The sequence below is a fragment of the Chiloscyllium plagiosum genome, unplaced genomic scaffold (genome assembly GCF_037043375.1).
Source record: "Chiloscyllium plagiosum isolate Xiang-an unplaced genomic scaffold, Cpla_swu_hap1 HiC_scaffold_31, whole genome shotgun sequence".
NCBI lineage: Eukaryota > Metazoa > Chordata > Chondrichthyes > Orectolobiformes > Hemiscylliidae > Chiloscyllium > Chiloscyllium plagiosum.
The window spans coordinates 17,928,836-17,947,362 of NW_028270169.1; the positions used below are offsets into that span (position 1 = coordinate 17,928,836).

Here is an 18,527-nt window from a genome sequence, read left to right on the forward strand (position 1 = left end):
ATTTTAAAAAAAAGATTTTTAAAAAAATTTAGCCCTTAATGTTTTAATCTCTGCACAATGAAATACACACAGCAGTTCCTCGCCCCACCATCTTTCCTGGATTTTATATTGTCACAAATTTGCATTTCAAAAGAAATGACAGCAGAGCTCAGTCACAGGCACAACAGATTCTGCAATAAAATTTAATTGACTATCAGAATGCAAAAATTCAAACTGTTAATCATTTCATACCAGCTGGCACAGACAACAAGCTTTTGGACTCCATATTGAACACAGCCCTTCCCAACAACAATATTCCCAAAAGGAAAGGAGACCATAAAACCAGACAGAAAAATGAATTGAATGTAGAAGGGTGGGTGTGGCGGGACTGGTGGAGAAATCAACACAAATAACGAATCAAAATTTCAAAGTGGTTCAAATGTACAGGTTACTAATACAGGCAAGTGGATATGAACAATCCTCCATCTTTACACTCTCCAGCAGATTGCAATCAAATACAAATGTAATCAAGAAAGTAAAGGACTAATACCCTTCTTTTTCCTTTTAAAGGTACAGACTAAACAATAATAAATGTTTCAACACAGCAGGATATTTTATAGTGAGACTGTGAAAACAGAGTTCAAAGGGATTTGTTAAAACAAGATCTGTTTAAAGCTTTGGTAATGCCTTGATCGGCCATCTGAAGATCCTCATGTGAACTTTTCCATCAGTTGGGACTGACATATTAAATAATCAAATCATGCAATAAGCAGAGATCTCTAAGCGACTGATCTTCACCTCAAATTTGAGCAAACAAGTCTAGATTTTCAGGGAATGCACACGAATAGAAACTTCCAATAGATCCTAAGCTTTGACAGTTTGCACTTAGCTTATTTAAAGTTTAACACTTTATTGCTGCAGAACTCACAAGTATGACATCAGTGGAAGTACTTTCATCCAAATTTTTTAGCTTCCTGCTTGGGCAAACCCTGCAGTAAAGAACATCTCATAATTGTGTTTTCACTGTCCTATAGAAAGGTTAAATATGCACAAAGTGGATTGAGTTTCACTTCTCTTGCTACAATGGGGCTCTGGCTTGTGTCTAGTACAGAGGCATGAAACAAGTGTACAGCCTGTAGCCATCCAATACTGTTCAAGTTTTTCCAAAGACAAAACAAAAAGGCAATTTGGTTTCTGCATGGGTCTGAACACGAATTAGTCAAAGTCATACAGCATGGAAACTGTCCCTTTGGTCCCACCAGTCCATGCTGATCATCATCCCAATTAAACTAGTCCCACCTGCCTGCTCCTGGCCAATCTCTCTCCAAACCTTTCCTATTCATATACTTATCAAAGTATCTTTTAAAAATTATAACTCTGCTCACATCCACCACTTCCTCAGAAAGTTCATTCCATATGCAAACCACCCTCTGTAAAAAAAAAGTCCCTCCTGTCTTTAAGTCTCTCTCCTCTCACCTTAAAAATATGCCCTCAGTGAAGAAACCAACTATCTCTGCACCACTGAAACCTTGTGATGATTAATATCATGAGTTGTATCCTGCCATCACTTATCCTGCTATGCTGGCAACAGAATGAAAACTCTCAATTTCACAAACTTGCCAACCACCAAAAAAAAAAGTAAATCCTTATGTACAGCATAAAACAAACAAATGTGGTTAAAATACAGAACTCGAAAATGTCCACAACCATTCCAACTCTCTCCAAATTTGGTTTTGTTTACACTGTTTATTTTAAAATAGGCCTTTAGGTGAGAAAGTGTGCTTGTTTTCCATGACTAAACATGCAGCATTATGAAAAGAAACTTTATGACAATTTATTATGACTCAAAATTTTCTAAGAGTTCCATGCTTTATTATTCTAGCATCCAATCATTACTACTATACATGTCAGCAAACACGACAGCCATTTTGGCAAATAACCACATTAATAGCAGCAATTGCTGAAGACACTCAGCAGGGCCAGCAGCAGTTTTCTCTTCAAATATGCAGTCAGACCTGCTGAGTTTCTTCAACAATTTGTTTGTTTCAGAATTTCAGCATCTATAGTTCTTTGTTTTACCCTTATTAATAGGTTACTTGCTGGAGCTAATGTGTAGGATGAATGTTGGCTCAGACATGCGACCACACCCCAAATTCCTTTAACTAATAGATTAGATTATTCCACTGATTCATGTCCAGGAGCTAAAAAGAAGAATCTTTGACAATACACAAGTCCCTCAATTTTGATTTGAAAAGTCTGCCGAAACAGGGTTGAAAGATTTGATGTGAAGCTTATCCAGTCACTAAAAATAACAAAATGCATTTTGATTTTGCCTACAAGTTAGGATGTCTTGTAAGGAAAATAAGGTTTCAATAATGTAATGGTGCCCACAATTTAAAATATCTGACTGATTCAAGCTACTCAAACAGTCTATATTTAATGATGTGACAGCCACTCAAACGTTAATGATCCACCTACACTCATTTCAAGCTAAAGAGAAGGGCTGTCGTAGCACAGTGGTAGTGTCCCTACTTCTGAGTTAGGAGGCCTGAGTTAAAGTCTCACCTGCTCCAGGAGTGTGTCATAGAAAATGTCTTCAAGCTAATGAGCGTTGCAGTTACAAAAGATTATCATAGAGGAATTAACGGGAAGGGTAGGAAGAAAATCTGAAGCCACAGCTTATGGCAGCTGTGAAACCTAAGCATAACAACTGCTCACATGCCTGAGCAGTTTCTGGGACAGGTCTGAACCACCTGAACTTGGAACAAGTACACCAGTCCACATTTCAATTTGTAAAACCACTTTGAAATAAACATAATGCATGTTATTCTTTAAGAAACCTTTCTTCAAGAACTTGCAAAGTAACAACTAAGCTTCTTGAAGAACTAACCATGATTGAATTTTCTGCCACAATATATCAGTTCTGTCTCGCACATTGTTTTAAAATAATTCTGTACAGAAGACTACGTTGCAATTTTGCCTAAATTGTTTGCAATATGATACCAGACAGTGGAAAGCAGCAACTAAAATTCACCTATAAATAAAGATAGAATCATATTACTTTCCGGTAATTCGGAAATTATGTTTCTGTCTCATGAGACACAGGTTTATTTCTCAATCTGCGCCAGGTTAATTTACAGAAACAAAGAATATATGAGAAGTACCCCATTCAGCTGTTCAAACCTGCTCCACCATTCAATAGGATTATGGCTAATCATCCAACTCCCACCCATCCTTGTTCCCACTTTCTCTATTTTTTAAATTCAAAAATATACTCATTCATTTAAAAAAACTATGCACATACAAAAGGGACTAAAACAGTTCTGTTCAGTACTTGCAGAGGGGGAAAAAAACCAAACACTTTGGAATTTGATAGTCCTTAGGGCTTCCCTGCAGTTGCAAGCAAAGGCATTTTCTACTCACGCAGGGTATATTTACAAGCATTTTGAGACAGAGGGTGTGACAACTGAACAGATCCTCATTGTGCATTTGCAGAGAGACCTTTGAAGGTGGTCTTTCCCCACTGCAGTTTGACGGAGCTGCCCCAAACTTTAGTTTGTCCCTCAGCAAGAAACTCTCAACCTTGGAATACAGATGTCTACAACACTCAGTCGAGGTCAACTCTTTACACTAGAAGACCAACAGGTTTCAGACAGACCAAAGAGCATCTTTCACCCAGTTGATGTTTGTCTCAGTATGCATCCTGGGGAACAGACCATAGGGCACAGAGTCTTGGTTCAAGGAGCTGCTCGAGACAAACCTCAACAAAACCACTGCATCCCTCTCCAGTCCTTCTTTCTAAAAGTGTATTCCAGAAGGAGGATATGTGTGTCTGAGTCTTCTCACCCACTGCAGCCACTTCAAGGCAGCATGCGGCGCTGGAGTGTGCTGAGTGCATGCTAAGGATCTGTCAGATAGCGCCTTTCTCTCCATCAGCCAAGCTACATCTTGGTGCTTGTTGGAAAGTTCAGCTTGTTGGATAGAGCATTCTGCCAAATGACTGACAGTCTACTCCCATAGGATCCACCCTCTCCTTTTCCTGCAGTGTTTTAAGTACATTACATGCTGACCACACCTGATTGTCTTGTGGTCAGGTTTTCCACAATGGACAGGTGATAGGCAAGGTTCCAATAACTTGAAGTGTTCTGCAGAAATGAGGCCAGGCCATTCTTCATAACACTGTGGGCAGGTAGAACCTCAATACATAGTGGCACTTAGTATTTGCACACAGAGGGTCTATGCACAGCTTAATACAGCCCACATGAAGGTGGCCAACAGGATGAAGGCAGAATTGCTTTATACAAGCTGTTCCTGCAGACATGGCACATTTTTGACCTCCAGATGAAGTGGAAGATGGCTCAGGTGACTGCAGTGTCACAAATTCGGGGAATGGGCCAGACATGCATCAGGTGCAGCAACGAAGTCCCTCACACCTGATGACCAGGTTTTCACCCACAATGGAGAGGGTGCAGTGCTCTCGTCTGCCCAGTTTCTGCATCTCTTTAGCAATATGCTCCTCCCAAGATTTGGTGCAATAGCCCTTCTGAACCATATTCCCAGCATTGTCATTCCTTTCAGTAATATTTCCAAATCCTTCATAGCCAACTCATATCTCATACCAATCATAGCTTCCCTGTCAAGATTTGGGACCCCTGTCTCAGAATCTCACTCTCTATCAATACCCACTACATCAATGCTAGCAAATTGCAAGGGCGGAAGGTGAGCCTAAAGTCCCCTTTAAAATCAGAAACTACTTTTACCATAAGACCATAATGTAGCAGAGCAGAATTAGGGTACTCTGTCCATAGAATGGTGGATGTTTCTCAACCCTGTTCTCCTGCCTTCTTCTCGTAACCCTCGATTCTTTTACTAATCAAAAACCTATCTATTTCTGTCTTAAATACGCTCAATGACTTGGCCTCCACAGTGTTCTGCAACAATAGAGTATTTGAGGTGTCTGGAGTTATCATGCAACTTGGCACAGACCAAGATTGCCAAACTAAACTTTGAGACTGAGAGGTCATGCAGCTGAAGTGAATGATAGCTTCAAATTTGACTGTGTTTCTGTTCCTGTCTGCCTGTTGTATAGGCTTCTTGTCCCAGGTTGGTGAATCTTCTTTGTAAGCACCAGCAACTATAACCATAAGGGTAAGAGGTGGGTGGCTGTGTTTCTGGGAAGGAAGGCGTTTGAACAGGAATTGGGAATGCTGAGTTCACACTCACCAGTGAGTACCGAGGGCTTAGCAGAAACTTTCACGAGTACTTTATAACATAAACATTCATATTTGAACTATAATATGCTAATATGAATCATTTTATATTGAATGTTACTGTGCTGCCTTGTCCATTTTCTCATCTTTGGTGCTGTCTGGGGTCAGGTTAATTTTCAGGTGTTAAAATAGGGTCAGATTGTAAAGTAATTTGGAAAGCACTATTGTAATTCATGGCTTGCATCATTGATACAGCAAAAACCACAAGATATGGATGAAGACAGGTATAATACAAATGTCAAAGGCACAGTGTATACATTGCTAGAAAAGCGCAGCAGGTCAGGCAGCATCCAAGGGGAAGGGCTTGTGCCCGAAACGTCGATTCTCCTGCTCCTTCGATGCTGCCTGACCTGCTGCACTTTTCCAGCAACACATTTTTCAGCTCTGATCCCCAGCATCTGCAGTCCTCACTTTCTCCACAGTATATACATTTAAGCTTTTGTGCTTAATTGAGCTTTCTGATCGATAATTGAGGCAGGAGAAAATCAAGGTATAATATTTTCTCAAATAGCAAGCAGCAGAAATGGGCTCTCAACATTCAGGGCTGTCTGCAAATAAAACCAACAAAAACATGTAAATTATACAACATTGACCGTTAATGGAAAATTAAGTGATGTGGGTGAACCAAATTGGACAAGAAAACAGAAGGAATACACACATTATGGCAAATCCAGAGATTAGTCATGGACACATTGGTCCAAACTGCCTGCTGCAATTGCCATTTAAGATTGTATTCACAAAACTTTAAACATTACTGAATGCAGCCAAAACCAGATAAAACAGTAAGAATTGATCCAGTTGCATAGTGGTGATCTCCCAAGTCTGCAAATATGAAAAAGTATTTCTGCATTTCCAGCCGCACATCTGGTGTGAAATCAGCTTCACTCTTAACACACTGCACTGTATACACAGGAGATGCTTAGCATAACAAATACTTGCTGTTACAAAGCAAGCAGTTTAAACTGGCTGGTAGGCAGCCACAAAAAAGGATTCAAACAGTAGCAACTGAGCAGTTGCTTCAATGATTCTCTTATTCTTAAGAGTTCCCCAGGGAACCTAATTTTGGCTGGATTGATTAATTGATGACAGCTTCAAAGCTCAATCAAAATTTATTTTCGAATCCACTGTAATCCTTTAACAAAGTTTTTAAAAATGTTTATCAGAGGTCTATTAAATTAAAAAGCAAATACTGTATACCCTTTAGATTCCTTTAAATGTAAGCAATCCACATTGAGACACATAACCCACTGACAAATATCCTACAATTTAGTTGTAAATCTGACTAGGATTAGAATTAAACCAACTCTCCTTGAAGCAAAGTCTAGTTATCTATTCATCGCACTTAGGAATTAAAATAAAATGAACATATGCATCTTTGAAACGCACAGAGCTTTGCATACACAGGCTCACTAATTAAACAACACGACACACAGCAATGAGATGCATGCTAGTAAACAGTGTTTATTGGTTATGCTTGTTCAGAGCACAATAACCTCAGAAGGAGAATTGTAATTAATAATATGTGAACCGTTCCAAAAAAATTTCCTGTTTCTCAGTGTGAACAACGTTAGCACAGTCAGACCCTCTGAGCAAAATTTAACCAATATGAACAGGATCACACAGCAAGTATAATTACTTCAACCTGCCATGTATCAGTTTCTGTGACGAATTAACATAATTTAGTACAACAGTCAAATGAATATGGGATTAGTTATTTTGATCACTGAGACAAGTGTTTTCCAAACTGTTTATAAAGTATGCAAATATAATTCCCAAAGAATTAAGTCACAACAAAGATAAAATGACTGGATAAACTGGGATTGCATAACAAGAATGTAGTTTCATAGTGAAACTGCATTATTATGGCTTTGTTGGAGCTAAGACAGTCATCCACATCCTTTCACCTTCCATGCCTTGCAAAGAAAGTCTGGAAACATGTCATGGTTTATCATAACACAAGACTGTCCCCTTGGGACACACACACCAACACAAACATTAAATGCAAATGGAGGACCATCAACTTATTCAAAGGTGCACTCTGGTCTTTTAAATGCGTCAGTCTTCCTGTATAAAGCGCTTTTCAGCCTGCAGCTCCAACAGTCCAGGACTGCATGCTGGGGGATGCAGCAAAGCTTGGATCAGATAGCACAAATGCACGCTAGGGAAGTGTCCCTGTCTAAGATCTTTCATAGTGTACTGATATAGTGCTCTTGAGCTGTATGCCTGACAAGGAGAGTACTTTATGAACATCAAGAATTACATGATTGTATTGTATCAAGTCAAAGTTTAACATGGTAAAGGGAGAAAAGCTTATTTATATTTCACTTCCTATACTTTTCAATTTGAAATGTTTTGCCCGCGAGCAGTATGCCAAACATGGATCATATATTGTAAATATTAAGGAGTACTGGAGTTGTATTAAGCTGTCTGAGGACTAGTTGAATTTTATTACAATTTCTGTAATTCAAATTGAATGGTTTTGAAAGGTAGTTTTACAAAACCTCGAATAAATATCTTTTTGGGAAAAAAAGCAGTTTGCATTGTAAAACTATAATAAAGCAAATCTTTTTGCTCATTTCATTTTCATCTTGTACTAATATCTCACAATTAAACTTCTTTTCCCACACCAGTTATTATGGAGACATTCTTAATCAAAGGTTTCAACTTTCTCAGAAATACTGCAGAGAATTTCAGATCACATTCCCAAAAGCCCTGTCAAAACCTGTGAATCATAAAAGGGTTGCACAACTTATTCACCACATAACTGTAGCTTAATTTATCTTCATCTTGTCTCTGTACAAACATCTTGCAGTGAACTTGTGAACACACATTACTTACTTGACAAATTTGATGCAAAACTGTGTGAAGTACTTCCGAGTAGAGGCAAGGTTATCTCGAATGATAGGCACATTCTGTTTGATATGGAGGATTATGGATGTGACATATGGACTTTGATCACCAACATGTTCCACATTTTGCCATGGCATCTAGAAGGAATGCAACATATAAATTTCTACATTTAGAAAAGAACCAACAAAGAGCATAAAAACTGATTTGTCGGTTGAAGTACCTGCATTGGTAACTTAGTCAGAATCATTATTTCATTGGTAACACATTACACACGAAACAAAAATTACACTTGTACTGATGTAATAACATATCATAGTATGTTAAAAAGTGCTTCATAGAAAAATTACTATTTGAAATGCAGTGACAATAGAGTACCAGCAATGTCTGATAGATACTAATGAGATGACTATTATTTAGTCTTTTACTTTGAGAGCAATTATGGTGGCTAAAACATTTGCTCTCTAATTTGAATTGTGTCAGCTTGAACAGAATCATCAGAACAGGCTGATAGTAACTTTTAATATCTTAAAGATCTGCTCCTTTGGGCTAAAAGGGTACTTCACATTTTTGGGGTGTCAACCAATATGACCTTAAAAACTCACATGACGTCCAGTACTTCTGCCCTGGAAGCGAGAAGATGCTACCAGTTGGGACAAGCTTTCAAGACGGTTAGAGAAATGTGTGTTGTCACACGACTAGAATGCATCAACAATAGGGTGACTCCTTGATCTAATGCTCCAAGTCATCAATCCTGCTCCTTGAAAGAGCACATCAAGGAAAGTTTCAAGTTGAATGTCCAAGATCCACTACACTGGGGGCACCAGATCACATTGGATTTTCAATACTCAACAGCATCCTGATTACTGATAGGAACTAATATGTCAAGAATTTGCACCTACTTTACTCATGGCAGTGAGTGCAGGATCACAGGCTGCATCCAAGTCCTGAACTAACAGCTGGATGCTATTGGAAATCACACTGTAATAGAAGATAGGAGAATCTCATTAAACACAATGTGGTGATATACAAAATAAAGCTCTGTTAAATGGAACATTCTATGGAAACTAATCACTTAATATAAGTAGCATGCTGATTAGTATAATTTTTCCATGAAGTTCCAAAAGGACAACATAATGGTGCATTTACACTGGCTTTAGGGAATACACTTTTCAGCATCAGGTTTCTAAATATCATCTCCATATGCCTCTATTTCCTTACCTAACAAGAATATATCAAGCTCAAAGTTGATCAATTTCAGCTCAGCTGTGTTAGTTTCAATTGATCCTGCATCCACAGACTTAATGGAAGGAGGAAAATTTCCAAGCTCTTGTTTCACTGACAAAACGCATGTTTAGGTTTATACAAGGCAAAAAGGTTGGTCCAGCTTTTTTCATCTAATAACTACACGTTTAGGGTTGTACTTGAATGAGGAGTCAGTGTTAACTTTTCAGCTCAAGATGATTTAGAGGTGATATACACCTTACAAGTTGGCAAATGTGATCAAGGTGGTGATATGGGCCGTGTTGACAAGCTGTTGAAGATCACGTTTCCACAGAAATAAAAAGTTGGATGATTGAGGGAGATAAAGACCTGAACAAAGACTGAGATATGCATGCTGCCCCAATTGATGTTTTGCATGGTTTCTTCATTAAATTGTGAGATACTCTTAATGCAGAAATTGTGATGAGAGTGAAAACAACTGCAGAATATCCAATGCATTGACGGTGAGGAAGATGATTCAGTATAGAACGGAATGGTTATGAAACCAAAGTCTCATCTCTGATTCTGAATGGAATCCTTAAGATGATGCCTTTGCCAAAATCACTCAATGAATTTAATGAATTCTATGTCAGATGTTGAATTTACTTGGTTTTCAAAGTGTAATGACTTTAGTTCAAATTATCCTCAAAATTATTCCATTAAATAAAATGCGACACATTGAGTTGATTTGTATTATTTTCATTTTATATTTCAAAATGGTAACTGCCTATCCCAATGCAGGTGGTTCATATACTCAGCACTTCAGCACTCCAGTCTTATGGAATGTTCTTGAATCTTTGACGCTCAATTTGTACAGTTGTTCAACACTATCTCGATTGATAATTGTGTACAACTACCACTTACCTTCAACAACCAGTATTAGAGCGTAAACCAAAGATGACACTTAAAAGCCTCAATTTTGGTCCAGATAGGCCAATCAGATCTACCAACACTTTTGTAAACAAGTTCTGCATCATTAATATGGAGACATGAAAATTAAAGTTTAGCATTTATAGCTGGGCACAAAATTTACAGAGTAACTCATTAACAAAACTTGGTAAACCATCAGCTGAAGGTTAATTTTAAGGCTGAAACAACTTATGTTTTGAACAAGTTTAAGTTCTAAATTAGTTATTTGTATCGCAGGATTCTATTCACGCTACTGTATTTGTCCATTCTTGGCTCATCAAATCAAACATAATATTCTTGTCTTTAACTGTAACTGTACACCAGCCCTCTGTTAAAAGAAGACATTTGTGACCAAAACTATTTGGCAGAGTTGAAGGCTCTACTAGATCGGCGCCATGTGATTTACTCCCCAAAGAGCAGCAGTGAGCAAAATTAACTGTACCTCAAACTCCAAATGATTGAAATATTTTGGCACTTGGACATTCACAATGGACTAACTGATAGAATTGTGCAGGGAAATTCTTGTGGCTTTGCACCATCTTATTGTAATCCATGGACTTTCCATCCTGACTGAAATAGGCTATGGCTTCATCACAAAGAATTAGGTCACTCCAGAAGGACAACCACAAGTACAGTCTACTAATAAATGAGATGTTTTCTTTAAAGAACCTCTACGTTTTCACTAGGAAAACAAGAGGAGCCAAAAGTATCGCAAGCCCAATTCTGATGTGAAGTAGTCATCAAGGAACACAGTTAAATTACATTACATTATTCAGTCTTATTTGTTAATGCGAACAGAATTACAATATCAAGCAGGTAACAAACAAGCAAAAAACCCTTACAATTTTAGAGTAACTATTTAAGATGCACGACATGCTCACCTGAACAGCATATTCAGTGAATCTGTGCCACATGACACTATTGTTAATAGCGAGGTCAATGCTGGACACTACAGAAAGATGATCAAATGGGCAAATCCAGAGAGAAGAGACATAATGCCAACATTCCATCTGCCTTCCTAAACAGTTGCCATACTTGACTTTGTGATTCAAGGATACCCAAATCTCTGTACTCCAGCACTCTCCAATCTCTACCTATTTAAATATATTCTGTTCTAATGTTTTTCCTCTTGAAGTTATTACCTGCTAATGTTTTGCCACTTGACCCATCTGTAGCCTTTTGCAGATTTTTTGCATTTTCCTCATAACTTGCTTTTCTACTTATTTTTGTATTATTTGGTGACAATGTAATTAGTCCCAAATCATCCACATAGTTCACAACTAATTGAGGGCACCAGCACTGATTGCTGTAACATGCTACTAGCTACAGTTTGTCAACCTGAAAAAGCCCCTTTTATCTATTCTTTTTCTTTTTAATTAACCAATTATCTACTCATGCTAATATAAACCTTCAGGTGACATGAGCTCTTCTCTTGTGCAGTAATCTTTTATTTAGCACCTTATCATTCACTGCAGCCACTTTCTTAAAGACCCCAAGATGTAGAGCTTCAGGTTCAGAGACTTTATCATCCTTTGGTCCCATTAACTTTGAGTACTTGATCTCTAGTGATCAGGATTGACTCAAGCTTCTACCTCCCTTTTACCCTCTGCTTTTCTACTGTTTTCAACGTGAAGGCAGATTTGAAAAAGCTTGCCCAAAGTCCTTGCCATTTACTTGTTTCCCCAGCATTATTCTTCAAGGGACCAACCGTAGCTAACCTATTTATATACTTAACAGTAGCTTATAGACTATAGCAGACATTTTACACCAATGGGAGGAGGAGTCTGGAACTCACTTGCCCAAGAGAGGCAGAAACACTCATCACATTTAAATAATACTTGGACATGCACTTCAGGTTCCATAGCCTGCAAGCTATTGTTTAAGAGAGATGCAACCAGCATGAAAATGGATAGCTCTTTCTCAAGCAGCCCTGGCTAATGACCTTATCCTTTGCTGCAAACACCTAACGTGCTAAGTAGTCACGTATCTTTGCAATTGTGAAGCATTTATTTTAAACTGAAGAGGAAACTGTGGATTAGTCAATCCTCTCACTGCTTCTACTCACGTGCTAAAAGTATCCATTTCTGACATCAGGTTAATCCTTTCCATCAGACTTGCATCCACTTTCTCTTTGAGTTTCTCTTCAAGCTTCAGGAGTAAACACAAATGTCAGTAACATACAGGCAGCAATACAAGTTAGAGAATATTTAAGGAAAACAAAATTAGCAGACTAAAAACTGTCAGGTTACATGTTACAACTACATTGCCCCAATTTTGGGTTTTTGATTCCATGCATTTTGTTTTCTTTCTCACCATCACCGAGTTCTCACTTTCGTACGACTCAGTGCACCTTTACCTGCCCATTATCTGTATACTTTTTAGCACACCCCAGGATATCAAGACAGAATGTCTACCATTTGTATCATGCAATCATATAATCTAGCCTGATTTTGGAAGGCAGTAAACACACAGCGGCATCTGCCAAACAGATTATAGAGTAAGTGGACAAGTCAACCCACTGAAGATTATCATGTACTTCTACTGTATATAGTTCAATGATAACTAGACAAGCTCAAAATCCATCATAAAACATTACTGAGCTATACTTTGACTAAACTTCCAGACCACTTAACCAGATTCAGAACTTGAATGGACAAAGGAAATTTACAAATATTAATTTAGCTACCATACCAACATATACGAAAACAAATCTGTTTCGAATGGATACATTTGTAAAACAATATCTATTTAGGTAGTGAAACAGTTAAACACTGCATGCAGTCAAGTTGCTTTTATATGTTATGACCAAGTTGGTTACTGTAATGTGAAAGGATTCTTTTCACTGTAGACAGTTGATATGTATAATGTAGACTGTACTCAATTATTCTCCATTTGTGGAACAGATTCATTAAACAATTGTACTCCCACACACACATCAAAATTTCTACTTCTGTATAACAATTTATGGATGAATTAAGATGCAGTTTGTAATGCTTTAACAGAACACAGGCATTATGTTGGAACAGGACATGCTGACTAAATTATCAAGATTATATCTTATAACAAAAGATGGGTTATTTCCTGAAGTGCTTGAAAATCCATATGGCAGATTAACCCAATCACCAAATCATGATTTGAAATCTTGAGAATGTACTTTTATTTGTTTAAACATAATTATTACAGTGGTAAAAAGAAACTTTTGCAATTAAAATAATTTTTAACCTTTTCTCAGTCTTTCTGGTGCCTTGGATCATAGAAACAACAGTGGACGCTTCAGCCCCAAGAGTTTATTCCAAGCAATATTCTAACAGTGGCCTAACCAATGTCCTGTACAGCCACAACATGACCTCCCAATTCCTGTACTCAATACTCTGACCAATAAAGGAGAGCATACCAAACGCCGCCTTCACTATCCTATCTACCTGCGACTCCACTTTCAAGGAGCTATGAACCTGCACTCCAAGGTCTCTTTGTTCAGCAACACTCCCTCGGACCTTACCATTAAGCGTATAAGGTAAAAACAATGACTGCAGATGCTGGAAACCAGATTCTGGATTAGTGGTGCTGGAAGAGCACAGCAGTTCAGGCAGCATCCAAGGAGCTTCGAAATCGACGTTTCGAAGCTCCTTGGATGCTGCCTGAACTGCTGTGCTCTTCCAGCAACATTAAGTGTATAAGTCCTGCTAAGATTTGCTTTCCCAAAATGCAGCATCTCACATTTATCTGAATTAAACTCCATCTGCCACTTCTCTGCCCATTGGCCCATCTGGTCAAGATCCTGTTGTAATCTGAGGTAACCCTCTTTGCTGTCCACTACACCTCCAATTTTGGTGTCATCTGCAAACTTACTAATTGTACCTCTTATGCTCGCATCCAAGTCATTTATATAAATGATGAAAAGTAGAGGACCCAGCACCGATCCTTGTGGCACTCCACTGGTCACAGGCCTCCAGTCTGAAAAACAACCCCTGTTCTGTATCTAACCATGAGATCTAACCTTGCTAATCAGTCTCCCATGGGGAACCTTGTCGAACGCCTTACTAAAGTCCATATAGATCACATCTACCGCTCTGCCCTCATCAATCCTCTTTGTTACTTCTTCAAAAAACTCAATAATATTTCTAACATCCTCAGTATTTTATGTTGCTTTGCAATGCATTTCTTGGAATGGGTTCTTAGACATTGCAGAGATATTTTAAGGTAATATATGCAAGCACAAGATTTTTCATTGTTATTGTGCTTTAGGTAGAAATAATTGGCATTTCATACACACGATACCCCACAGCATATCGGAGATGCAGTCATTTGTGTAATATAGGCTTTATAACAACTCCTGCACGAAGCATGGTTTCATTATGACAATGAAATAAATGAGAAAGTCTGAATTCAATAGATTGTTTGAAAGGTAAATGTTTGCCAAGACTTTGGCAATACTATTCTGCTCCACTCCAAATAGTGCTATAAGGACTCTTCCATTCACCTGAGACAGAGGGTTTCCTATCCTAACCAAAAGAGGATACTTCTTGGCCAAACTGTATTCCTTCAGTATTGCAACAATATGGATTACCTGCCCAAAAACTTAGAGCAAGGTTTGAACTGACAGGTGAAGAACAAGAAAAAGAAGAAGAAATGTGCACAACCAAAATCATACACTCAAAAACATGAGTTAACAATATAACAAGCCTTTGGCTGTGACTTTCATTGATCATTTTTTTAAAAAACTCTGCATTAAAGGGTGCCATTTAGCTCACTATTCCTGTGTCCTGACCAGATCAAAATCTAAATTGGTTTGTCTGGTCTTTGCACATATTGTTTAATATTTTGCCGTTTTGAAGTTTCTCTCAAACATTGTGTTTGACTCAGCCATTTGTAAAAGTGCACCCCAGGTTCCAACAGCTCATTGTACGGAAGAAAATCAGAACCTCCCCATTTAAATAGTGTCCCCTGATTTTGTAGCAAAATCATTTGGCTTATTTTACAGTGCTTAAGGTGTTTGATATCCCTTAATGTATTATTTTTATTATAAATAAAAATTGCTGAATTCCTGCCCAAAAAAGGCAAGGTTGATCATAATTAGTTTTGATGGTGCAATTTTAAAGCGAGCATTGATGATGATGATGAGGCTGCTTGTTTAAGGAACATACATAAAACTCGTTAGGCTGCGGGAAATCAGAGCTGCCAAGAGCACAACCAATATCTTGCCACAGTCTAACAAATATGTTAAATCAAAACAAACAGCGGATGCAAGCATAAAAATCTCATCGTCTGTTATAACTGCAATTTCCCTTTTGTGTAAGGATCATGGCAATGCAACAAAAATAGGTTTATTTTGAGACTGAGGCCCTTGGCTTTCATGTGTGCATGTATACACATGCCATACCTCTCCTTTGCCAGGATATCAAGGAGCTGAAAATGTGCACAAAGCTGAAGAAGTGTTTGTTTTCACTGCTCGAATTCGGCCAGTCCTGAGTGACCTCAACATCCATTGGAATTCAAGACTGCCAACTCACTGGGGACAAAGACTGCAAAGGGAAATGGGTTCATGAAAAGTTTCCCAGCAATGCATTTTGCTTGAAAATAAACGACCAAATCACTTTTCTAAGCAAATTTGAAAGAATAGCAGACAATATGGCAAATGTAAAAGACAGTGGTGGCATTAAAATGTCTGCAGTTTGAATAATTTCTATACAAGGAGACTACTTTTTACAACATTGAGCATGAGTCTAATCCTACAAGTTAATTGGCAGGAATTATAGCATTCATTGGGTAATGGAGTAAAATTCTAAGTTTTTAAATAAGGTGAGATGAAAAACACTTGAGAACTAAGAGATAGTGACATGGAACAACAGATAAGATGGAGGCTCTGAATAATTTTGATATTTTCTGACAATATACCACAACTACAATTATTGGACCAAATGCAATCACAGAATTACAGAACTGTTATGGTGCAGGAGGCCATTTAGCCCATCACTTCTATATTGGTTCTATTTCCTCGTGCCAATCTATTATCCTGCTTCTCCCCCATATTCCTGCACACCATTTCTATCCAAACAATCAGCCAATGCCCTCCAGAATGTCTCAACTGAATCGGCCTTCACCATATTTGAGGCTGTGCATTCCGTACCCGAAAGATTTTTTAAATTTCATCCTTGCTTCTTTTGCACATCATTTTAAATCTATGCTTTCTCATTCTTTATTATAAGCAGGAAAAGCTTCTCTCTATCAACTCTAGCCATGATGGTCATGATTATAAAAACACTCAGCCTTCTTCTCTCAAAGGAGAATAGCCCCAACTACTTCAATCTATACATATAACTGAAGTTTCTCCCATTCCTGGAACCAATCTTGGAAATTGCTCCTGCAATTTCTCCAACGCATTCACATCTTTCAAATAATGTTGCATCCCCAACTACACACAATATCCAGCTGAGCTCTAAGAAGTATCCTGTAAAAGTACAAGTTCATAGTTCATTGAAAGTGGAGTCACAGGTAGACAGGATCGTGATGACAGCATTTGGTATACTTGCCGTTACTGGTCAGTGTAATGACCAACATCCTTCACACTGATGAACACAATATTCATAAGAAAATAAAAAAGCTTTTAAAGCACAAAACACTGAGGATAATGGTGCAGATATATCTCGCCTTCACAGAATGAAGTTGAGACCATGAAGGTTAATTACAGTCCTCATACTATTTTATGCTCCTCAGTTGTCTCTTTTCCTCTCTCACCACCAGCTGACAACCGCATTTCAATTTTATAAAAGCAGGTATAACTAACCAACTGCAAACCTGAAATTAAATTTTAAGTACCTGTAATGCCAGATACAGCAGTCTTATTGACAGATGATACCCCTTCAGTCCATTGCATGATTGATAAATTAGAATTGGCAACGTTTGGCGTCTCTCTCACACATAATACTCTACACTGCTTTCCTTGGAAGTATTTTCCACTTACTGTATTGCTTTAGGTGTATAATGATGACTAAGCTCCCAACTCTATACCTTGAGGCGATGGCCCTTCCTAATATTTGAGCATGGCCATAGAAGTGGGACACAGATTAACTCTTCTGCCAAAACATACTGTATTCGATATATCCTAGCTGAGCCAAATCAAACCGATTCATCTCAGAGTCATTATCTATTTCTGCACAAAGTGGAACTATCTTAGATATTTCTCAGAACCAGTAATGGAACAAGAACTGGTACAAAGTTAACCCACAAACCCACTTACTAACATTATTGATGGGCTATTACTGTAGGTGTGCCTAAGCTATTCGTTTGTGGCTTCTGAACAGCAGCTCGTTCAGGCCTTGCCGTGAAATCGCTTTACCTTGGGATAAAGGATAAGTACTCCTCAGTTTTTTTGGGGCTAGATATTTGAAAGTTAACTGGCTCTACATGACAATCTACCTTTCTCCAGACTGAAAAAGTGCGTTTTCTAGTAATGTGAATTACATAGCTTTGTATTAACAGGAGAACAAGTAGTTTCTATCATTAACGTCAAACATTCTGGTTCACACACAAAGCTTCAATATGTACTCCTACCACACAGGCTGTGTCAGCAGTACAACTTTATACAATCAATGTCTAGTATTTCATAACCTCTCTGTTATGAAATACTCAGTCATTGAGAGACTTTATGAACCAAGTTGTACTTGAACTACAGCATGCTTTCTGTTTTGCACTTAAGGTTAGAGGCAAAGTAACAGTTGCTCTCCCAAAGAAGCAGCTTAGCTATTTTCTGCAAACATGCAAACCACATGCCTCCAGGCCTTCTGTGCAGCAAAGGATACTCACCTGTTGTGTCGTTGCCAAGCAGTATTCAGCCGTGCTGAGGATGCTACAAATGAGGCACAGCTCCTCCACAGTGAACTTTGCAACCTCCGAGCCTTCCTTCTCCTTCAGAAGGCTGGAAATGGTCAGACCACCACTGCTGCTTGTCGTTCTGAAGAGAAGAAAATGCTAAATGACAAGAGAACAATGCAGTAAAACAAAGAGATGTTATGGATTCCCAAATCCATTTCCATTTCATTCTTTTTGATCTGAAACCCTCCTCTTCATCACCCACATCAGAGTTTGCCAAAGTTTTCTTTTCAGCCTTCTTTTTAACTAAAGATCAGGCAAAAGGTCTTCAACTTAGAAGTTGAAGATACCTATCACCACTCTTCTCACCAGCTATTTCATCCCCAAAGATTCGATTTCAAAATTTTTGACCTGGTTTACAAAACAGTCCACACCCTCCAACCTGAATTC

General features: G+C 38.2%; 1 protein-coding gene across 1 annotated transcript in view; it reads right to left on the reverse strand.

The window, feature by feature from the left end:
• vps53 (VPS53 subunit of GARP complex) overlaps window positions 1–18,527 on the reverse strand; it is a 235,043-nt gene that overhangs the window by 74,836 nt on the left and 141,680 nt on the right. The window contains exons 15-18 of the mRNA XM_043718341.2: window positions 18,072–18,219; window positions 12,334–12,416; window positions 8,999–9,077; window positions 8,088–8,236 (exon numbers count right to left, since the gene is read on the reverse strand). Coding sequence (XP_043574276.2) covers window positions 8,088–8,236; window positions 8,999–9,077; window positions 12,334–12,416; window positions 18,072–18,219 — 459 coding nt within the window. The remainder of the gene's footprint in view (window positions 1–8,087; window positions 8,237–8,998; window positions 9,078–12,333; window positions 12,417–18,071; window positions 18,220–18,527) is intronic.